This window comes from Cyrtonyx montezumae, unplaced genomic scaffold (genome assembly GCF_038088225.1).
Source record: "Cyrtonyx montezumae isolate F1298 unplaced genomic scaffold, pur_monq_1.0 scaffold_23, whole genome shotgun sequence".
Lineage (NCBI taxonomy): Eukaryota > Metazoa > Chordata > Aves > Galliformes > Odontophoridae > Cyrtonyx > Cyrtonyx montezumae.
Genome location: NW_027071970.1, coordinates 1,920,897 through 1,944,749, shown reverse-complemented (window position 1 = coordinate 1,944,749; position 23,853 = coordinate 1,920,897). Strand labels below are relative to the sequence as shown.

At 45.8% G+C, this 23,853-nt stretch overlaps 1 protein-coding gene across 1 annotated transcript; it reads left to right on the top strand.

The window, feature by feature from the left end:
- The first annotated feature begins 1,863 nt into the window (after positions 1-1,863).
- ASCC2 (activating signal cointegrator 1 complex subunit 2) lies at positions 1,864-23,581 on the top strand. Its single transcript, XM_065738790.1, has 18 exons — positions 1,864-2,248; positions 3,376-3,534; positions 3,869-4,039; positions 5,716-5,845; positions 7,718-7,785; positions 9,460-9,570; positions 10,136-10,248; positions 11,932-12,006; positions 12,523-12,630; positions 13,797-13,865; positions 14,512-14,586; positions 14,891-15,077; positions 15,615-15,829; positions 18,415-18,534; positions 21,102-21,326; positions 22,250-22,358; positions 22,880-22,956; positions 23,410-23,581. The coding sequence occupies exons 1-18, from the start codon at positions 2,168-2,170 to the stop codon at positions 23,576-23,578; spliced, it is 2,262 nt and encodes a 753-aa protein (XP_065594862.1). The 5' UTR covers positions 1,864-2,167; the 3' UTR covers positions 23,579-23,581.
- Positions 23,582-23,853: the final 272 nt, after the last annotated feature.

Genomic DNA, 23,853 nt, shown 5'->3' with positions numbered 1-23,853 from the left:
GAACAGCAGAGGAAAAACAAAACTGAAAGGAACTGGTGAGTGGACTGTGGTGATCACCGGCTCTGGCAGGCCCAGCTGTCCTGTAGGGATCATTTCTCTGTGCCCTTTGCCTCAAGTGTGTAATTTTGCTTGCCTGCAGAAATAAGTTAGCAGGACCTACCTTGTGAAAAGGTGACTAGTTGACATAGCAGGTGTTTCAAAGGAAAAACAACTGCACCGTGCAGCTGTTATCCCTTAAGAGACAACATGATGCATACGAGTTATATCCAAAATACATTTTTAACATATCACATTATTGGTGGGACCATGGAACTATAGATTCCCACTGCTGCCTGCACAGGGGCCTGCACTGTACTGGCTTGCAGAGCAGCAGTGCTGCAGCAGGAAGCAGCATCACAAATGCTTCTTGTAGAATTACAGCACAGTTGGGTTAGAAGGGTCCTTACAGCCTCAAGCCCCACGCCCTGCCCCCATCCCCCAGCTCAGGCTGCTCAGGGCCCCACGTGTACCTGGAGCCAGTCCAGCCCAGCCACGTGAAAAAGACCACAGGGGTCTCTCCGTGCAAGGGAGAACCACACTGCGCAGGGCAGCAGCTCCTGAGGGACCTCAGCAATGCCGAGAGGGAACCAGCAGAACGCCGTGGGCCGCTCCAGGCCCACCAGCACCGCCACGCTCCCCGCAGCCCCACGAGCACCGGCGGAACCACGGCACCGGCTGCGCCTCGCCTCGAGCCCCCCGAGCACTTCCGCCCGGCACCGGAAGTGCCTCCGCTTCCGGAAGTGCGGTGCCGGCTGGACGTGGCCGTGCGGTAACGGGGCCTAGGCCGCGGCAGAGCCGCTCCGCAGGGAGCCTGGGCTTGGGTAGGGCCCTGCAGGGGGTCCGGGCTGGTCGGGCCCGCTGGGTGACGGTGTGCTCGTCGGTGCCCTCCGTTGCCCTCCGGTGCTTGGCTGGGGGCTCGGGGGGCAGCGTGGGTTGCTTGGGGCTGTGCTGCTGGAAGCCCTGAGGTGCGGCGGGGGTCTGGGGCTGTGTGCAGCGGGGCCGGGGGTCAGCAGGGCTTGGCTGACCTGCTGCTGGGGGCCGGGCTGCTCCTCCAGGCGATACGTGTGTCCCCTGCTGTCCCTGCGCCGAGCACCTCGGTGGGCACTGAAGCATGGAGCTGGGAACGCTTGTGCTGTTGTGTTTCCCTGGTGAAAGTGCTTTGGTGGCTTTTTGTTTGTTTGTCTGTTTTGTAAGGGGCTGCGTGCCTGAAACCACGAGGTAGATTCATAGAATATCCCCAGTTGGGGGGTGCTTATAAGGACCACTGATTGCAACTGCTGGCTCCGTGCAGGACCACCCAAAAATCAGACCAGTGTGAGAGTGGTGTCCCAACACTCCTTGAGCTCCAGCAGCTCAGGCTGTGCCCACTGCCCTGGGCAGTGTGTTCCGTGCCTATTGCCTTCTGGTGCAGAACCTTTTCCTGATATCCATCTGGAAAAGGGCCCTGTTTGTTTAAGCCAAAACACTTCTTTTGTATTATTTCACAGACATCACTGTAGAACCCCAACAATTTGAAAGCTTTGTTAATCTGCAGTTTACATTTGTTGTTAATGCCTGAAGCAATGCATGTGATCACATATTTTCTGTTGAACGAAGATTTGGTTTACAGTTAATTTTGGAGTTAATCAAAATATTTCTGAGCCTAAGAATGCTGTTAACAATTAAAATGCAGTCCCATGAGCACATGTGAGAAATTGACAAGGTTTGGACTACCCCCTTAGTTTGCGATGTCAGGAGATAGGCAGCACACATTAGAACACGCTGCAGGAGCAGGTAGTTCAGCACAACTCTTCAGAACCCAGACTGACACTCTGCTAAAAGTGTCCCCAGATGCTTTTTGATGTGCCTAAGATACCTACAGCCTCTCAGTAAGAAACAGGAATGGAAGTGTAGCACTGCATTAGAGGCGTCTTCCGAGGCATGTGCTGCTGGCTCTTGGGTGTTCCCTAAGCTTCAGCATTTAGGTGGTGAAAAACTGCTTTGCAGAGGTTATTTCCAGCCTCGGTCTGTCTGTGGTATGGTTAGGCTGTCACCTGCTTTGTTATGCTTTTGATTGACTGACCTTGTAAAACAAATCCTGTGCTGCTTTTGTTTTTCTGTTTGCTTACGACAGGCACAAGTCATCACGATGCCTGCGCTGCCGCTGGATGAACTCCAGCTCACAGAAAAGGATCCCAAGACAGGGAAGCTGAGAACCTTACCAGCACTGGTGAGCTGTATTTTTTCATGAAGGCTAAACAAGACCTTTACTGAATAGCTGTAGTATGTTGGAACCTGAGCCAGAGGCTGTTTGTTCAGGATACAGTGAAATCTGGACAGGTTCCCTGTTCTGTAGATTTTTCTTTGTGTTTTAATGCATTCACTTAGCTGAGGTGGTTCCTTTTAGTGGTGAATAAATGTAAACTTACTATGTTCAATGTCCACAGTAAACTGTGTTCTCCTCAAACACCTTACCTGTTCAAAGAATAGCCTGAGAAACAAAGCTCTGGGTGCCTTTGCAGAGCTGTGTGCAGTGTAGCTCTGAGCAACAGCACTGAGATAATTCTTTCCACTTACTGTGTCCTGTGACCTTCTGCCATGTGGTCTCAGATCGGAACCACAGAATCAAACTGGAAATCTGTGCCTTGTGCTTGTCTAGCACAAGAGTAACATGCCCGTGCTGTTATGTAGGACTATTAAAATCGTGCACAAAAATGAAACCCATGGTTATCTTTTTCTTCCAGAAAGATGACAGCACGTACTGGGCCTTCTCCTGAGCTAGTTGCTGAAGTGAGGCTCGCTGTTAATTTGGTTTGCTCAGATTGCCCTGGGCATCTGTGTGGGCTGAGGCAGAGCTCAAGGCTGCTACTTGCTATGCAGCATGATTCTCGTTTTAGGATGGGGGGATTTGGGCAAACTATTCAGTAACTCCTGAGAATGGCAGCAGAATGTTTCTTCTTTGTATTTGGTGGTTATGTTGGTGTGACTTTTTGGAAAGTTGTTCAAGAAGCTCAGAGGGAAAAGAGGGCACAGGCAACATTTTAAAGGCATGACTTAAAGCTGTTGCTGTTTGGTTTGGAGGTGTGGGAGGGTTGCTTTGCAAAGCTTTCTGGTAACAGAGAGCAAGTAACATCATCTGCTGGATTATGGAGGTCTGAAAAATACTGCTGAAAAATAAGGTTATGAACTCACTGATCTGCTGCCTTTAAATATTAGGAAATGGGAAATTACCAGAGAACTGAATGACGAGTTGTATTATTTTTCTATCAGTTTCCAAAAATTCAGCAGTGCAGATGGTAACTGGGCATTCCTGCCACTTTGTCTATGGTTTTAATACAGTGTTTTGGCTTCCTGCAGCACCCAGAAATAAAAGCAGATCGGTCTTTTGTGCTATACAGACCGCCACCTGTTGTCAGAGACCCTGCCTTAGTGGAAGAGTTCTTGGAGCGAGCAAAATTCATTGCAGATGATCTGGACTGGCTTCTAGCTTTGCCTCATGATAAGTTTTGGTGCCAGGTAATAATTGTTCTATGGATGCTGGAGAAAAGACATGAGTGCCTTAGGTGCTTGCAAAAGCCACACGTTTTAAATTGTCTTCCTAAAGAGTCACTTGTGCTTATGTCATTTATCAAGAATTTTAATTTCTGCACCATAGAATGTGAAGAAAGTAATGTTTCCTTCTAGGTGTTTGTTGTGGATTTTAGGAGTTTATGTGTGATGGATAGCCAAATCCTGTTGGCACTCTGAAATGCCTCGGTGTGCTTTTCAGTTTAACTGGGCTGTCTGTGAGCGTGGCCTACGAGTGTGTGGCATTCCCTTCTTCCCATTGTCTTGTCTTCTGTTGTGCAAGGTAATATTCGATGAGACACTTCAGAAATGCCTGGATTCCTACCTGTGCTATGCCCCTCGCAAGTTTGATGTGCTGTTGGATTGCCATCCAGAGGTGAATGACATGCAGAGGCGTCTTCATCGCAGCGTGTTTCTGACTTTTCTAAGAATGTCCACTCACAAAGAGTCCAAGGTGAATATTTCTTTGCCTTGCAGGCACTATGAGCTGCATAGCTTTGGAAAAAAAGGCAATCTGAGAAATTAATCACATTTCTTATTCGCATGTCCTAGCTGCATTCCTCTCTGTTTTTATCAGTGTGTTGCTCAGTGTGGAGATGATAACCACTCAGAGCTGAAGTATCTGAACTATGCAATGATTTCTTAGGAGGGAGATCCAGGCAAACAACTAAGTAATAGCAGGTTAGAAACATGTGGTACTACAATGCATCAGTGTGCCTAGAAAAAAAGAGCAAGTTGGCCTTTGTGGCTGCATGGAATATAGGTTTATTAGGCCACCAGGAGCCAGGTGTTCACTCTCTCAATCCCACTTTACCTTGCCATGCAGTGTTGTGTCATCTGTGCTAATACTTGTCTCTGCTTGAACTTTCTCTGTGTTTTGGATGCACACTGAAATTACTCCAAATTACTGTTTTCTTGGCATCTTAATTGAAAGGCATACTCATCCCTAATTGTGCAAGTGCAACTCCCATGGGCAGCTGTGGAATTTTCACAAGGCCTTTGGGCAGGATGAGGCACCTTGTGTTTTACCAATTGCTCCCCTTGGTATCTTCCTGAGTTCAGTGTTTGTTATGTAGTGCTGGTGTCTCAATGATCACAGATAGTCAGGACACTGAGGAAAGGTTTTGGAGTGGGAACTGGAGGACTAAGGGAGGAAATGGGTGAAAGGAACGCTGGAGCCTGCAACTGGCACTGCTTCAGCAAAAGCACTCGACACCTCTATGGTGCCTTTCATTGCTGGGTCTGATTAAATCTTGCCACCCCAATGAGGCAGACAAGCATCTGAAACCATTTCATAGTTGAGTAATTTGAAGAGAATGAATGGGCTGTTGTCATGCAGGCAGTCAGCAGCAGTTCTAGAAATTGAAGCTAGCCAGCGTAAAGCCTGGTCCCTCTGCTCTGGGAGGGACAGTGTGCATTCTGCCTTTCACAGCGATTGAAAACATTTGCCATCCTAGGCAAATCTGCTGAAAATCACTGATGTGAAAATTGCATTTTAGCTTGCTTGCTTCCTGCTGTTACAGACAATGGAATTTTTTGTCATCTATAGTTTCAAAAGAAATTCCTTGAATATTGTAAGTCATGTGTTTTGGAAGCAGTTTTTAACAGTCAGTATATAGAGCTGCAATTCCTGTTGGTTTTTTTTCCTACTTTTAGACAGCAGCACAATGTCTTTGATGCTTTCATTTATCTTTTCCAGGATACCAATAGCATCAGGGTGTGATTTCGTGTGTACTTTTTCAGTGCCAGTTGAGCTGTTCCTGTGCCTGGCTACTCATTGCTCCTCCTGAGCCGAGCCCTTTCTGTGCCAGTCCAGCTGTTTTACTTGGCCACGTAGTGAGCCAGGTCTGGGAACTGAACCAACTGTAACCAGCCCTGTGTTTTAACTTCCAGGTGGATTGGTTCAGCTCAGGACACAGCCTACCTCCATTAGCAGTGGTGCAAAGTCAGTGGTGTGGATGGTGTGGTGACAGTGACATTCAGCTGGGAATGTGGGGATAGAAGGGACTGCAAAAACCAGTGTACAGCTCATGCTGCCTCCTGTGACACAGAATCTGTAATGCACATTTTGAGAGATGTCTTTACAAATGTCTTCAGTGTTATTTAAGTGTATGTTTTGTTTCTTTGTAGGATCACTTTATCACTCCCTCTGTCTTTGGAGAAATTATTTACAACAATTTCCTGTTTGACATCCCTAAGATACTGGATCTGTGTGTGCTTTTTGGAAAAGGAAATGGTCCCCTGCTCCAGAAGATGATTGGTTAGTTAAAGCCAAGGAACAGTTTGTTGTGTTTAAACTCTTGCCTACTGTGTTGCTCCACTTGTTGCCTGCCATCCTAATAATACTACTCTAAAAAGTAACTAGAACCCATAGTTTAATAGCAACTAGAGCCTGCAGTTTCAGATCAGATGATATTTTTCCTTTTTTTTTCCTGCATGAATGTCAAGCAGTGCTCTGTGGGCAGCTTCATAGCTGTCATGAGCTGGACTTACGATGCTAGGCATTACCCAGGGCTCAGTTATTTCCTCGTGCCAATTAAATATGTCCTCCACCACTGTGTAAGAGGATTGAGAGGGCTTTGCAAAACCCTGGTCAAGTGTGGAAGGAGCAATGAACTTCTTTCTGGGCAGAAAGGAAGCGGAGTTGGAAGGTGGGGCACAGTCCAAATATTCACGTGAATGCTTTTGTTCTTAGAGTTGGGAGCTGAGTGAAATGTGCAACAAGAAGTAATTAGTGGTCTGTGAAGTGGGAGAACTTGAAATGTCAATGCATACCTTGATAAAATAGTGCCTTCAAATTGCAAAGCACTTCAGGGCGTTGCTCAAGCAGTGCTTATCCCAATCGATCTGTACAGTCACTCGCAGTGGCCAGTGCCTGTTAAGCCATGTCTCAGCCTTGGGGACACTGGAACCTGCATGAAGAAGAGGGCAAGTTGACTTATTTGTCCTGTGCTCCCTTTGCAAGGGAACTGCCTGTGATCTTTAACATCCACTTGAGCACGAATGGAGCAGTATCCGACCTTGGATGAGGGGAGTTCTTCCTAAATTCTAACCCACTTTGTCTACAGTTCCTGTGATGGAAACTTTTTCCTCTCTTTGGTAGTTATTTCTGTCTCTTTTCCAAGCAGTGGAGAGATCATGTGACAGCCATATTTCCAGACCAGAAAACTTAGAAGCTTAGAATTTTTGAATCCCTTTGTCTTTTTCAGTAACTTTCACTCTAAATTTAGCAGTCAAGCCTCAGAGGTAGGGAAGAAAGCCTGACAAGATGGATAGTTCTCTTTCAGATGTGAAGTTTAAATTATCTGTGTACTAAAATATTCTGAAGAAAACCCAAGTGTGTGAAACCTCGTTTGAATTATACATATCCTTTGGGGTGCAGTGCAATAACACCGTGTGGAAGTGACCAGCAATTTGTTCAGCTGATGGTTTGCTTTATGCTGTCAGCGTAGTGATAGGAGCAGTTCTGGTGTGTAATTCATAACTTGATAAACTTTAGGTTCTTTTTGGGAATAAATTTTTCTGAGAGCTGTCTCATAACTCTTAGCTGTGCTCTGTCCTTGCTGGAGAACTCTGTTAATTTTCACAGTCGGAACAGTAATTCACAGGAAAATAGGCAGCCTCTGTGCTTCCTTGGTCAGGATTTATGGCATGCCATTACTCAGTAGAGTATTTTGTAAAGATAATGAAGTCCTGGTAATGTAATAGCAGGTATTACTAAAGCCTCATTACCTTTAAGAAATATTCTAGTGAATATTTTCCAGTGTATGCTGAACTGCTATCGGTAATTAAAAGTCAACTCCAGTTGTTAAATAAAGGAACTGGGAATGTTTTGAGATAGTATTTGCATTATTCATCGATTCTGCCTCAGGTGTGAATCATCTCACATCTCGTTTGCTCTGCTCTGATGAGCATATTCCAGTCCTCTGGTTGTTGATGGGACAGCTTTGGAGGAGCAGGCCCTGTGCGAGAGTTGAGAAGTGAATCTGCCCAAGTCCTAAAATGGTTGTTAGCCACATCTGGAGGGGGCAAGGGGTGTCAGCAATAAAAGTACATCTTCTGGTGTTAATTTGCTGGTTGACGTGACTGCCTGAACTCATGGGAAGTGGTCTCTTTCCCTCTCTCTTCTCAGAAAACATCTTCACTCAGCAACCAAGTTACTTCGGTGACCTAGACGAAACTCTTCCCACTGTCCTCCAGGTACTGCTCTTCTGCTCAGCTGGGGCTTGGATTTCACCTGGAAATGTGGCATAGTTTGAGGGAGGGAGGGAAGGAGAGAGAGCAAATGTGGTCATAGGCAAGCCGGATGTGTTTAGTTTATATTATCTCTCTTATACTCAAGCGTGTCAGGTAGTTTTTGAACCTTTATCTAAAACTATCATTTGATGACTAATTCCTGTTACCCTTCTTTGGCTTCTGGCATTCTCTTGCCAGTTAATCTCAAGGAATTTGTTACAAGAAGTAACTATTCTTCTTATCTCCTCCTGAGTGGGGAAGCATTAAAACTTCAAACAACAAAATAATGACTGTGAGAGGTAGCTAAGGCTTGATGTAGTGGAATGGGTTGGCATTAATGCTGCAGGTTCTTGGGAGTAAATGAAAATCTATTGGAAAGGATGTGCCTTACAGAAGATATTTGGCATCTCTCTCTGTCTCAGCTTTCATTTTAATAAGCAATTTGTATATTCCCCAGACTTTGGAAGCAGGATTTGCATTTAACCTGAAAGGGAAATCAAAGTGCCTCGACAGCTTTGTACCCTGAAAATGTCGTTTATGCCCTCAAAAAACTCACCTAAAATAGACCAATGCAGAAAATTTCTTAGCCCAAAACATCTGTAATGTCACTTGGCTTTTTGAAAGCCCACATTCTTCTTTCTTTGTGTATGGTAAACTGTTAGAGCTAGATTTCAGAGATGATATCACATCTGAAAAGTATTCTAGGATGCAAGACTGGACCTTCAAAGGAATTGCTGGGGGAGACAGCAAAGGTTCCTTTTCCTGTTTGTACTGTACCACATCAGAACAGTTATTCTGCAGAATTACTCTGTGTTTTGATAACCACTGCAGAGTAATACCAGTGTATCTCACGTGTATGGATGTAACAGCTCAAGAGATGCGTAAGCACTGATCCATCGAACTGTTTATGTGCTTATGCTGCTGATGAAAGGAGTTGATTCTGCAGGCTGAGGGGTGTATGTGCCCAGTGGGGTAGCAGTGTTAACCTCAGGTATGCAACTCTGGTACTTCCAGCCACATTTTCACATACCTCTGGGAGGAGGATTTGACATATCTCCAAAACTGCCAATGTAGAAAATTTCACAGGATGGTTGAGGTTGGAAGGGATTTGCTTTGAACCTACACCAAGAGTTTTTAGGAATCTTGAACTGAATCCTATCAGCTTCTCCTTGAATTCTTCGCTTAGAAACAAGAGCCATAAAACCTGAGGGGAAGGGGTGGGAGGGCTTTGAGACCAGCTTATAAGCTGTGTGGTGTTGACTTCCAAGTTGTCCCACTGCTCCCTTGCTGACAGGGCTAGTCACATCCCAGGTGACCTCCCAGTGTTGGCCTTGGTAGACCTTGCTAGCTGTTTTTTCTTGCAAAGCTAGGGATGTGTGTTATAGCTACAATCCCTGTATCAGCACCACTGACATACATATCTGAACTTGAATTGCTTGCAGCTCCCATGGAGTTTCAGAAGTGCTGTGGACCTTCTGCTGTTACCTGCAAGAGTCTGGTGCAGCTTTCATCATACACAGCTCTGTGATGTGTGGAGATAATCTATTGCATAGATGGTCGTGGAAGTGGTTGTTAGTAAGATAAGGTACATCCCAATGCTTTCCTCTGTTTCAACACCATTGTGTTCTCTTGGTCTAGGTGTTCAACAATATTTTGCATAAGTGTGGCTTGCAGTGTGAAGGAGCCTCTGCTGAGCCCCAGAAATTAGAAGAAAGAGTGAGTGTGACTCCAGGGAACATGCCCCTCCAGGTAGAACTGCTGCTCTGTGCACTTGGCTGTCTGTTATCCTGCAAACTGAGTGGTGTGTGAACACCAAGGGCACACAGGGTGATTCTGTTCCCAACAGCTCATACAGCACGTGTCATTGTTCTGTTGCTTGCCATATGACTCGATGATAAAGCCTTCCCAACATGAGTTTCTTGCTTTGTTCTTGTGCATTTCAAGCGTATCTATTCTATCATGGGTTCTTTTTAAACTTGACTTTTTTTTTTTTTTTTTCATTTAACCAGCTTATGTGTAATGTAACAGAGCCCCAGAAATCCTGGTGGTCACATTTGGTCTTTCCTTCAGAAATGTTTGTTTAGCAACAGTGTACCAAGAGGGTTGTGTGTGTGTGTAGGGGAGGGAGGGTGCTGAGACAGGTCCTGTTTCAGGAAGTGTAATTTTCTACTTATGATTGCTATTAGACTCTCTTCCTACAGATGAGAAGAAGACTTGAGCTGAATCTGACGTGTCCCTGTGAGAATGTCTTATACTGTGTGCTTAGGAAAGCTCATGTGGCTTTTTCTCGCACTAATTGTTTGTTCTCTCTCAGGAGCTGAAGGATATTGTGCTGTACTTGTGTGACACTTGCACAACTCTCTGGGCATTTCTTGATGTCTTCCCATTGGCATGCCAGACCTTTCAAAAACACGAATTTTGCTACAGGTACATCTTGGGCTGCAGACAGTTTGTTTTGGTCAGTTAGAAATACTGAGTGTTCAGCAGGATCTTGCCCTAGAGCTTTCACTGTTAACTGTTGAGATTTAATGCAACTGAAGCATGCTGGGTTCAGACTGATGGGAACACGTGGGTTCCCAGTACATAAAACAAATTATTATAGAGATGTCTACAGTTTCTGTGAAGTGTTTAAGTTCATTATGATAACTGGCCCATGAGCCAGCTGACCGTGGCAATTTCATATCCCATCTGAACAGTACTCGGTGTCCTTTGGAAGGGATGGAGAGGGATGAGCAGAAAAAACTGTGGATAAAAGGAGCTTCTTACCATAGGACCTGAGCCTGAGGAAGGGGAAGGAGAAAGTTTTTGAAGTGATAGTCAGCCAGGGCCTGAGAAGAAATTTTTTTTGCTTGATGTTATACCTAAGTTTTATGTGAGAGAACATCACTGAGCTTTGGCAAAAGCTGAGCACCTGGGAAAGGATAACAAGGCAGCACTGCCACAGATGGGCTGACAGCTAACTCCCTGCCCAACTCTAGTCTGCAGTGCAGTGATGCAGGAGCCAGGATGGTCACAAGGACCAGACAGCAGAGTGTTCCCACGGAGACTGCAAGTCCTTGAGTGATGCTTACCCAGCTTGCTCCAGGTGTTCCAAGCCCCAGGATTGTCTCATAGAGAGAGTTCCCACATTCCCACAACCACTTTTATGTAGCACCAAGTGAGATATTGATTTTCTGACCGTATTTCCCCTTCTTTATTTGTTAGTGCAAATGAACTTATTTTTTACTGTTGCTTCTGATCATGTTACAGACCACTGAAGTCTTGCAGCTGCCAGTGGTTTATGGACCACAGGCTGAATAAGGCTGCTGCTCCAGGTTGTGTAGGTTACTCTCCTCTTAGATGCTGTCCACTTGGTTACTGAGAGAAGAGCAGATTGGTGGACTGCTGGTGGCTGTTTGAACTGGCAAGCAGTGCTGCTTACACACTTGATTCCTCAGAGCAGTAAAGCCTTTTGCTTTTAGTTTTGCTGTTGATGTCAGAGACATGCTAAAATACTCTTCATCTCTGTGCACTGGGCCAACAGCAACATTCTTAGTACTTCCCAGTATGGACTACTTACTGGGTCTTTGGAGTGTGGGGAGGGAAAACTGACTTACATGTCCTATTTTTGAGACCTCTCTGATTCCGAATCTGTTGGCACTTGGTCATTTCTCTCCTTGACTAAAAGTGTCAACCAACTTCTGTTACATTTGCCTCAAGGATACTCATTTAAAGTGCTTGCCTCTGAATATGTGACATGGATGCAATGTTGCTAATGGAGCAGCTCTGTGCCAAGTGGTGTAACAGCCAGGGGCTCATGAGGCAGGCTGGATGTTACTCCGAGGCCGATCTCTGCTGAGGATGTTGTTTTTCTGTGCAACAGGAAGATGCTTTTCAAATACATTGTTTTGCCTCCGTCTTCAAAGATACCTTGGTGACTTCCTCGGGCTGCTGCTCTTTGTGTGTTGTGCATTAGCTTGCTTCAGTTTCATGGAACGGATAACGAAACAGAGTAATCCTAATGAGTAGTGCTACTGAGGAGAGCTTAATGAAATTAACCATCTGATTTGTATTCTAGTGAATGATTTTTGGAAACATCCCTTGACAGAGTTTTGTTGCCCCTTTCTGCAGGTTAGCATCATTCTATGAGTTGGCAATTCCTGAACTGGAGTCTGCAATTAAGAAGAGGCATTATGAAGACAACAGGTAAAAGTGTCTGTGAAGACTTGCCTTTTCTTTTCAATATGACCCTTGCAGGGCTAAGTTAAAAATGCACTTCGTGCTGCTTTGCTGCAGAGTGTTTTTTTATGCTGTTCACAGAGCTCTGAAGAGGCAGCTTTTCTAATTCCAAATCTTCCTGGGCAGTGGGGTGACTAATGGTTTCTTTCAGTGCTGTCTAAGAACCTTGACAGGACATGCATCCAAACTGTAACAAAGTGTGAAAACACGAATGCTATCTCTGTGTAGATGGCTCTCCTTGTTCTGCAGAGCACAGGCTATCCTGGTGCACTATCACTGATGTATCTGTTGGGACAATTTGCTATTGAGACCAACTTTATTTAGAGCATGGGTTTTCCTTATTGAGTATGAAATGGCTCTCATCTGGTCCTCTCAGCAAAGAAATAATGGAGCTAATGAAATCCCTCCTCTAGAGGAAAGGAACATTAAAAATTTGAATTCCTTGTGCTTGCACCAACAATGTGATCTTTACTCTCTCTGAAGTGTTTATGCTGATTTGTGGAGGAGAATTTCACATTCCAGGAAGAAGGTGATGGAAGCTTTTCACATCCTTATAAACCAAGTGTGTCTGCAGCCCATCTTAGAGAGCAGGTATTGGCACTTGGGTTTGGTGGTACTGTCTGGATATTTGATCTCCACTGAGGGGGAAGATTTGTCTTGGTTTCTGATTTACTGGAGAAAATGGACAGTGTAGAGGCTGTGTCCAGAGATGCTTGCTGAGATCAGAAGCCTCTTGTCCTGCACAGCAGGAATGTCCCAGATGAAGCAATATGAGCCTGTACTGGATTGGTGAGTTGTTGGCCCCATCAAAGTGAGATAAGGTATGTGGCCAATGAGTTTGGTAACCTCACTGTATGGCTAAATTGCAAATCCTAATGCTGTGTGTAGGCACCTTGACTGGAGACACTGTAGTAGAAATAATGCAGTGCTATAAATCATTGAAAGCAGTGTTTTTAAACCAAGATACTGATGCCTTTACTCTCCCCTCCTATTTTGAAAATAGTTAACTGATAAGTACTTCTTATCTATAGTTCTGAAAGTCATTTCAAAATGAAAGTAAATATAATAATCCTTACTTTGTAAAAAAAGAGAACTGAAGTGACCCAAAACCACGTTGCAGATTTGGAGATAGAACCAAGAAGATGGGTCTTGATTGCAGCTTAGTGGGCTGGTCTCTTTGCCTGAAGTCATTAAGGTTTTGTAGATTTCTGGTCTCTGTAGCTCCCATTCAGGGTTTCCATAATACTGGTCCAGTGCAGAGGTCATTCTGTCTTGCTGTGAGACATGGTGCCTCAGCAGCAATGGAAGGTTTAGGCTTTATAACAGAAAGAGGAGCTGGCTTGGCATCTGTTCTTGCATGACTGAGCACGTACTTTCTGGGAGGTTCACTGATATAATCCCAAGACATATAATGGAGTGCAATTGCAAAAGTACTACACACCCTTTTCTGTTTATTGCAAGTCTGAGGCATCAAACTATGATTTGTAAGTCTATCAGAAGCCTTGTAATTGCAACTGTGGTATCACTTTGGATCTAGCTGGCTGAAGCGTTTGCTAAAGCCATAAAATAATTTGCTTTCCATTTGACCCTTAGCATCTGTAAAAGCAAAGAAGCGAACTAAAATCTGCTTTCAGATGTGATTTTGCCTGGATGGATGAGGTGTTCTTAGTTTGGCTGGTGGGCAGAATGTGCAGACTGTGCAATGTGGTAGTCTCACCACTGAGTTTTTTACTCTGTTGTGCCATTGTTTTCTGCAGCTGTGAGAATATTCATCCTTATATTGAAGAATTCCTGCAGATCTTTACTTCGGTACTTCAGGAAAGGAGGTGAGCCTGGCTGAAAGAGGCCCATGGGGATGGTCAGCTTGCCTTCCCTTTCCATTCTTTACAGCACAATTGCCTGAGACATTATTATGAGGGGTTATGACGCATTTGGGAGTTAGAAATCACTCTAACTAGTTGGGAGAGCTGCTGTGAGAGGGTTCCAAACCGTGGGACAGACTTCATTGTAAAGATGAGGAGGAATGCTGTGTGACACTGAAGAATATTATTCTTCACTCTCTTTAATCCAGGCTTTCAAAGTGAAGGATAGCAATTTAGCCATTAGCTACCGTGATGAGTTAGGCTATTATTACTAATTTGTACTTCTGACTGGGGTGACCAAACCAGGAAAATACAAAGTGCTAATGCTGAAGATGCAAAGTAAATGGCAGAACTGGGAATTGAACCTTGTCATCCTGGCACTGCAGGCATTCGGATCACATTCAAATCATAAACCATAGTTTCTCTATAATTCCACAGTAGGTTATGGTCTTAACATCATAAGGAGTATTACAGCTCGGTATGAGGGGATATGAGGAAGTGTTGCTGCAGTATAATGGAAGCAAAGTCAGGGTAATGCACGCTGGAATTCTGTATTGAGTGCAGGTAATTTATTTAGTTCAACTGATCCAACTTGCTTTTGCATTTTCAGATTTCTCCGTGACTATGATGAGCTGTTTCCAGTTGAAGATGATGTCAGTCTGCTTCAGCAGGCTTCATCCACGCTGTATCCTTGGCTCTCACCTCAGGGATTTGCAAACCTGAATGCTCTTAGATTCTTTTACACTAGTGGCATTTCTGCTGCCACTGCTCTGGTTAACCTGCATGACTGGCAGTAAAAGATGGAAAACTTTATCTTTAAAAAAACTAAATTAAAAGAGGAGAATCACAGGTTGGTTGGAGCTGGAAGGGAAGGGACCTCTGGAGGTCATCTGGTCCAGCCCCATGGAGGCACAACCTTGGGAGTTAAAGGTGAGATCTGAATATGTGCATCAAGAACATGAGAAACATCCTTAATACTGCTCTATTAGAGATGAGACCAGGACAGCATATATCCTCCAGGCAGTGGAAAGTGCATGGGAAGGTGTAGACAGGAAGAAAGCACAAGTTGCCCAAGATCCAACATCACTAGCAACATGTAATGGAGCATCAGCAACGGTGGAGGGCTCCACTGACGACAGAGAAGAGCTTGGGGCTGCGTATGCATCAGAAGATGAGGTGGGTAGGGCGCTTCTCTGTCCTCACGTCGTTCATCTATGAAGAGAGGATTGGTTTGCTCAGCTTTAGGAGCTGCATGTAATTTAGTTTCATTTCTTACCTTGGCTAAATTTCAGTGCAGCCTTCTTGATATGAGAAACAGAACTGCACTGCATGCTGCCTTTAAGTGTGTTTCTCCTGACTCCCGTTGGCTTGGTTTTCATGTTGCTGTGGTTTATTCAAATGCTGCAGTTTATCACTGTAGTTCATGTGCATGTTTTTTTTAAATGCAAAGCTTGTCTGTTATTTGATGAAAGGGTTCTTCAGAGTATCCCTGCATAGACAAAAATGGTTGTGTGCCAGTGTGCCCAGCTCTGTTGTAGACCTTATGCAGTATGAACAGCTTAGCTGATTTTCCTTCTTCTGATTTCAGCCTTTGAATTCTTTGTGTTTAAATGCTGATAACCCAGACTGTTCCTTTTCCTTTTTTAACGTGTGCCTACCTTCCCTCATCTGCTGCTTCTTTCCAATACCACTCATTTTGCTTGGTTTGAACAGTGTGCTGGTGCAGCTGCTGCGCCTGTTGCCAAGGTGTCTGGGGTGGAGCTGGACTCTCTGATCTCTCAAGTGAAAGACCTGCTGCCAGACCTCGGGGAGGGCTTCATCCTGGCCTGCCTGGAAGAGTACAGCTACAATGCAGAGCAAGTGATCAACAACATCCTTGAAGATAAGCTGGTGTCATTCTTGGATAAACTGGACCGAACAATGCAAAGGTGTGGGTCAGGACATAGCATTTTTTATTTTATATTGTGGATTATTAATATCTTTAGGTTAGACACTTCTAGCAAAAGAGTTCTGAGAGGTTATGTGTGCATTTTCTTAGGGTAGATAGCTGCAGGGTGACCTTCTCTTTGCCATATGCTGCTGACTTTTTCCCTCTTTGTGTACTTGCAGAGGATGGGAATGTTAACTGTAAAATGGATGGGAATATTAACTTGTGGCTAAGCTTAGGAAGGGAGGTACAGATGAGTGGACAATAGATTGAGAACTGTCTGATTGTCAGAGCTCAGAGTGTTGCTCTCAGCAGCAGAGTCTGGTTGCAGGCCTGTAGCTAGCAGTGTTCCCCACGGGTTGGTCCTGGGTCCAGTCTCATTTGACACCTCCATCCATGGCCTGAACAAAGGGATGGAGCACACCCTCAGCTGGTCTGCTGATGATACAAAGCTGGGAGGAGTGGCTGACACACCAGAAGGATGTGCTGCCATTCAATGAGACCTGGACAGGCTGGGAGCTGTGTGGAGAGGAACCCAATGAGGTTAACAAGGGAAAGTGCAGAGTCCTACATCCGAGGAGAAATAACTTCACACATCAGTACAGATTAGGGGCTGAGCTGCTGGAGAGGAGCTCTGTAGAGAAGGACCTGAGTGTCCTGGTGGACAGCAGTGTGACTGTGAGCCAGCAGTGTGCCCTGGTGGCCAAGAAGACCAATGGTGTCCTGGGGTGCACTGCACAGAGCATGGCCAACAGGCCAAGGGAGGTTCTTCTCTTCCTCTGCTCTGCCATGTGGAGGCCGCATCTGGAGCACTGTGTCCAGTTCTGGACTCCCCAGTTCAAGGCAGGCAGGGAACTGCTGGAGGGGGTTCAGTGTGGAGAAGACTGGGAAGGGATCTGATCAATGCTTACAAGTATCTAAGGGCAGTGTGAAGAGGATGGGGTCAGGGCTCTTTTCAGTGGTGCCCAGTGACAGGAAAAGGGCAGTGGGCACGAACTGGAACACAGGATGTTCCATCTGAACATGAGAAAGGACTTCTTGACTTTGAGGGTGACAGAGCACTGGAATAGTCTGCCCAGAGGTGGTAGAATCTTCTCCTCTGGAATTATTCAGAGCTCACCTGGATGCTTCCCTGGGATGGGCAACCTGTTTTAGCAGTGGGGTTGGACCTGGGGACCTCCAGAGGTCTTTTGCAACCCCTATGATTCTGTGGTTCTGTTCAGTATTTCAGTGCAGCAGATGCTGGGTTGTGTTATGTGATGGAAGACAAAAGTACTTATCCACTAAATGCTCTTATAGGAACCGTTAAAATTCCACCATGGGGACTCTGGTTTAGTCTGGGCTGGGCAGCTGCATGTTGTCGTGCAGTAAAGGTATTTTGCTACAGAAGACAGGATCATAGGTGTTCAAGTACCAGCTGTCCTGCAAGAAAGGGCATCTTCAGTGGAGCCAATTCAGCTGGCATTTGGTCTGCAGGGTAAAATACAGTATTTGAAAAGAGTGCTTTGTGTTTGAAGTTAAGCCAGGGAAACGAAATCGAAAATGGCAACTCAGGTCCATTTTTACCTACTCTTTGAGAAACTTGCCAAGCTTTTGCTGGCTTCTCTGGGCTGTACTTGGGATGCAGGGTTTGTAGCTGACAGTGGAATTGAGTTGCTTGAGTTGTCTGCAGCTGTTAGTGTGTGTTTGTGCTGCAGCAGCAGTTTTTGTCTGAGTGTCAGGATGTGAATGTGCTGTTAGTTCACATTTCACGGAGGAGCAGGCAGACTGCCTCATTGTTGCATTAAAAAAGGAAAACCATCTTTATCAGAAAAGTGACGTAAAAAATCTGAGTTCTGCAACAATCTTCGTGCTCTCAGAGTCGGATCTGCTGACTTGGGCACAAATGATGTGGGTGGATTTTTGAAAGGTGGTTGTTTTTCTGCTCGTACTGCCAAGCCAGCAGTTCCAGGAGGTAGAGCTGGGTGGGTTTTTTCCCCTTGCCTCCTGCATTTTGAAACAAAACTGTCACTTTGGTAGCAAATGTAGAATTTAATTACTGCTGAGTTTAGAAGTGAACACAGCAGCACTTTCAGCTGTCCAGCTGAGCTAACAGCACCAACAAAATGAATGGAAGAACAGTGATTTTTTGACTTACAAATTGAACAAACATAACCTGGAACTCTGAGACAGAATTAAAGAGGAGCTGTAGAGAGATAATCCCGAGTTCAACAGCAGGACACTATTGGAACTCATAGCACAGAGTAATCCATCATACTTAGAGTTTGGCTTTACTGAATCGGGGCTTTGAGGCCGTCCCATTACGTTGTCCATAATACATGGGTGCAGCTTTACTTATTCTTTAATGATCAGAAGAATTTTCATCTTGATTTCTGTGAATTCCTTTGGTTTCCCCAGAAAGATAGATCTGAAAAGCTGCTGGGCACGTGCTGTAGTGCAGCAGTGAAACGAAGGGATTGCACTCACACACATTGCTGTGTGTGCCTGCGAGACCAACACAGCATAAACCAAGGTGTCCTGGAGGGAGAGGACGTGGTCTTCCTCAGCTTCACCTCTGTTTCCATTCTCCTATTTTTGATTTTACAGACAACCAAAGCCAGACCCTACGCCTCTGGTCACTGCTCGCTACAATGTGTTCCAGAATGACGAGTTTGATGTTTTCAGTAGGGATTCAGTGGATGTTTCTCGGATACAGAAAGGCAAGCGGTGAGTACTGTGCATCCTCAATTAACCCTGCCTGCCAGGAGAAATGAAGAGCTGTGAGCCTACACATTCATTCCTGCTCTTGCAGTCGTCCTGCAAGAATTGGCTTATCAGAAATGTTTCCCACCTGTTTACTCTTTTGCTTTGGGAAAGTAAAATTGATCACTGCTAGGAGATGGGTTTCCGTTTAGTGTTTTTCCTAATTGCCTTTCCTCTGAACGCTGCTGGCAGCTGCTCTGCCAAGCTCGTTTGTAATGCTGTGCTTTTTCATCTTGCTCCTAAACTTGCACTGAAGAGCAAACCTGAAAAGCAACCATCTCTGCTGGGCTGCTATTGTGACTCGGAGATAAAGCAGTGATTTGTTTTGAATACAAGGGAAGTTTCAGTATCCATCCGCTCCACCATCTGATAACACCTGGCTGAGACTCCCCTGCTTCTGTTGCTGTTCCTGCTTCTGTAAGCTTGCTGTGAAGGGCATTTGCTTTACTTTCTGCCTGGCTTGGCATTTTGTTCTGTGCCACACCCCATGCTGATTTCAGCTGGGGCATTGCTTTCTTGGCTCCCACTAATGTCAACTGTATTTCAATAACACAGTTGATTTGTTTCAGATTCTTTTTGAGCACTCTTCTAATCAGTGAAGTGTGATCTCTATGTTGGTGTATATTAACAAGGAATGTAAATAGAAGTGTCTGCAGGCTGAGCTGTGTGACACTGGGAGCTCCCAGTTAAGGTTTCCATTGCAAAGCTGCATTGAGCTACCAGGATCAAAACACTGCTGTCCCAAAGCACAGGCAGACAGCTCTTCAGCAGCAGTGCTGTGGTGTTTCCACTATAGTGGCCAGGCAAGAAAATAATCTTTCCTTTAAGCACTAAAAGTGGAGCTGCATCAGCAGTCCTCACTCCCTAAGCGAGGATCCCGAGTGTCTGGGTAACAGAGTTCTGGCCCAGCTGGAGACCTACATTTGATTCCATATATGTTTGGTTGGGATTTTATTGTTGTCCTTAAATCTTTTCCTCTCTGAATTCTGCCTGTGTTCCGAGTGCTGTTGCTGCTATGTGTGGTGTTGCAATAGTGCTAAAAGAGCCAGGTCAGTCTGAGTCCTGCTGTGGGCAGGGGCTGTTAATATGAAGGAGAAAGCTACATGAGGAAGAGGAGAAAAAGAGGAACAGGGAAATGAATGTAATAGCATAGACATGGCTCTTTGCTGATCTGGAAGAGTGATCACAGCTGTCTCTGCGTGTCTGGCCGTAATCATGAGCTGAATCTGTCTGCTGGAGTCAGAGCATGTCCTGAACACCATGGCACTATAACATTTTCCCACTGTTTTTTCCTGGAATTGCTGCCTGAAACGTTTCATTGCAGCTCTTCTGCAGTCATCAGACCAGCTCAGCAGGAAGCAATTATTGCATATTTAGTTCAGTCTCATGCTGAATACCAACATAAGATGTTATCCCAGCCGAGGTATGCGTGAACTAACCACATGCTCTGTAGGGCATTTTGCAGCTAAATTCAGGCATAGAACAGGATGAGTCATAGAGGAGAGGGAAAGCAAATGTATCTACAATGTTAGGTTGTTTTGAGATTCTTAATGCAAGTCAGGATTCTTAGATCACTTTCCCAGTGCTTGCTAGACTCAAGTCTGCCCGTTCTTGATGCACAGAAGATTTGCCTTGGACACATTCTTCCAATGCTGTGGTGGTGATGGGTTGATAGTTGGACTGGATTATCACAGTGGTCCTTTCCAGCCTGAATGACTCTATGCAGAATGGGATTTCAGAGGGTCCTTGTGCACCCTGAGGTAGAATATCTCAGTGTCTCTTCTTTAATACCTCTGTCAAGCTTTTGTTTCTTGGCCTTCCCTTCTGTCAGATGACTATTGATTGTTTAACTAAATATACACACAATGCTTTGGTATATATTAGTTCAGAAGTGTGATCTGCTGCTTTGTTCTTCTTTTCTTAGTTGTGCTAATCTGTTTCTTCTGCACTGTAGTTGTTTGGGCCCTTCCCATCCCCGCTCATATTCTGCAGTGCATGTCTGTAAGCTGAGGGTCTGGGCTCAATGGGAACGAGTGTGGCCACGCTGCAGGACCGTGGTGCAGCCCTGGGCTGTTGAGGTGAGGCAGTACTGCAGTGTGGGGTCGGAGGGCAGAATGGGCCTCGCAGAGCTACGTCCTGGTGTTAACCCCAGCAGCTTGCCATTCAAGAGTCGTGGGAATTCTTGTGTTAGGTGAATCTTGGACAAAATTCAGCTCGAGTATTATTGCATTTTCTGTTCAAGCTCCTTTTCTGTCTCAAGTGGCAGAAATTCCTGTTCCATCTGCTATGTAATGTTGCTGGGGTTCTACTTAGACATAACTTTGTTCTAGTCCAGGAGCAGCTGAGTTTAGTAGCTAGATTAGCACTCCTGTTATCAATCAGAGCAGGAATAAGGAGACTGAAGTACTGCATGTGACTCCTGAGATGGGACTGGTGTTGCTTCAACTTCCACTTAGCAACAGGGGAAAAATTAGCCAGCAGAGAAGATCCTCACACCACCTTTCTGTTCCTGCCCCGTCCTTTCCATGCAGGAGGGAGAGGGACACGACCAGGAGCCTGCTGAATGACAAGCGCCTGGTCACTGGTCAGAGGGAGCGCTACAGCCAGTACAGCTCGGTCGTGGAGGAGGTGCTCGTGCAGCCAGGAGAGGCCCAGCTCTACGGGGAGGACTACGAGGATGAGTACGATGACACGTACGACGGAAACCAAGTGGGGGCAAATGACGCCGACTCGGACGATGAGCTGATCAGTAGGAGGTGGGTGCTGGGGCTTCAGCAAATGGAGGGACTCAACTTGGTGCTGAAGTCTGCACTCTGCAGTGCAGGGTAACTGTCCTGCAGCAAGAGGAAATAGCCTGTCTTGAATAACAAGGATGGAGTGTGGCCGGGCAATGTAAAGTAGAATGGCTGGTTAGAAAAGGTCAGAATTGGACCAGCTGTACATCTGGTGTTTTATTGTGTGCCACTCCTCTCTGGTTTCTCGTGCTGACTCCCGTTGTGGACCGCACTGCATTCTCCACAGTGTCTGACAGCTGGAGTTGGCTGTTAGTAAGTGAAGTGCTGGTTTGACACAGCTCTTGCAGAATGTTCGTTTTGGAAATATGAGCTAGAGGTGGAAAAATACATTTTAAAAGCTGGTTTAACATTTCTGAAGGTGACCTTTTAAATCTTAGGTTAGTGATGTCAGTATTTCTACCCTTCTGTCTTTGGAGAGGCTGTCTTAGTTCCTTGTGCCATTTTTTTTCCTTCTAAAGTGGGATGGGACTTCAATTTAAATCCTTTTCATGCTGTACCTAATTAGTATGACCCTTAAGACTTTTCCTGTGTTTCAGCTGCTCAGTGCTCTCTGCTTATAGAGATCCAGAGGAACAATTACTGGATGTTAACTGCTCAAATCAGATCTATAGGTTTGACGTAACTGAGTCTGTGGCATTAGTGTGTTTCAGGTGGAGTTTGAGATTGAGGTTTGACAGTAGGAGCAAAAGAAGCAGTTGTTTCCCTGGTGAAATTCCCTGTGAGGTTCCAGGATTTTAATGACAATCCCCCAACCCCTCACTATTAACTACTGTGGATTTTTGTTACTGAGAGACACAGTATGGAGTGGAAAGGTTAGGTTTGTTCAGTGCAATGCTCGTGGCTGTGCTCTCTTCCCTGTTTACTGTTTGTGTTTTATTTCTTAGGCCGTTCACAACTCCTCAAGTTCTGAGACTTAAAGGGCAGGAAGAAGGACAGGAAGAGGAGGAAGAGGAAGAAGAAGAAGAAGAGGAAGTTGAAAAGGAAAGACCAAAGGTGACATTTATTTTGTAGTTGGAGTTGCTTTAAGGTTTATTGTATGTCATACCTGCTTCACTTGTTAGTGATTGCTAGAGGTGATGTGGAGCAGATTTTCTCTTTCAAAGAATGAGTTGCTCTCCAGAGTGCCTACTGCTGAAGTCTGCTGGACCGTGCAGAGTCCCCTGAGTGCAGCTATCTGCTGCTTCCTAGGCTAGCTCTGAAGCAATGACACTTAGTCCATGGAGAGGTTTAATCTCCTTTATTTCATCTGCAGACAATGCCAGCAGAACACTTTCAGGGTCACTGAGGCTCTGTTGTTGTGGATATACTGGAAATGGTGATCTCGATGTGGGAAGCAGTCTGTCAGGTTTTATATTTAGTGTCACTGACACCAGCCCCACTAGCTCTGCCAGAACGAGAATAAATAACGAATGGACTCTCTGTTTCTTGTTCCAGCAGAAACTCCTGCTCTAGCCCTCTGATGGATGCTGCTGAGCTTACAACAGCTCTGACCTCTTTCCTTCCTTCCCATGTAGGACCACTTTGTGCAGGACCCAGCTGTACTGCGGGAGAGAGCCGAGGCCAGGCGGCTGACTTTCCTTGCAAGGAAGGGGTAAGTCCACGTCTCCCTCTGCGGGGTGAAACCATGGCTCTGCTGTCGTTAGTGAATATCTTGTGGCTGACTTGAACAGGGGAGGATATACCCGTTCCTTAGCATTCCTGTCCTCAGGGTCACCACCACACTGGTGTTAACTTCCTTCCCAACTTTTACTTCCCTGCTGGTTGTGCTGCCTCATTGAGTGGGTACATCCCTTTAACGTCATCAGCAGAGCTCTGTGTGAGATGGGAGGTGGAGGGCACAGCTTCCAAAGCTGAGTGGCTCCTGTGGGATCTCAGGGCTTTGGCTGACGTGCTCAGTGAGTAGGACGGCGTCACTGTGGGGTGATGCAGAAACCCACAGAGCTGGGGAGAGCCAACGACTGAACTCCTCCCACCCAAGCCTTTCCTTGGGATTGGTGTGTTTTCTTCCCTAAGACCATTGTGTGCTTCTCCCTCTGTACTCCAGGCACAAACACGACAGCTCTGCTGTTGTTGGAAACACGAAGGGACACGGGCAGAACCGGGAAACGGTGCAGGAGCGAAGGAAGAAGGAAGCAAACAAAAGCACGAGAGCGAACCATAATCGGCGAGTCATGGCCGACAGAAAGCGGAATAAAGGCATGATTCCTTCCTGATAACCTCCCAGCTGCTGTCAGTCCCAGTCCTCTGCTTGGAGGCAGCTGTGCTCCATCCCCTCGGCCCTCCCTTAGCTCAGGGGTGGAGGCCGTGCCCAATACCTGGCCCTTCAGCTCCACGGGGACTGCACACCCTGCAGGGCTGCCTCTTCCTGGAGAGGAGCTGCCCTCCGTGCTCACTGTGGCTGCTCCTCAGTCTGCAGAGAGATGTGTGTGCAGCAGTGAGCTGCACCCCAGGTGCATCACACAGGCTGCACCGGCCACTCACTTCTTTT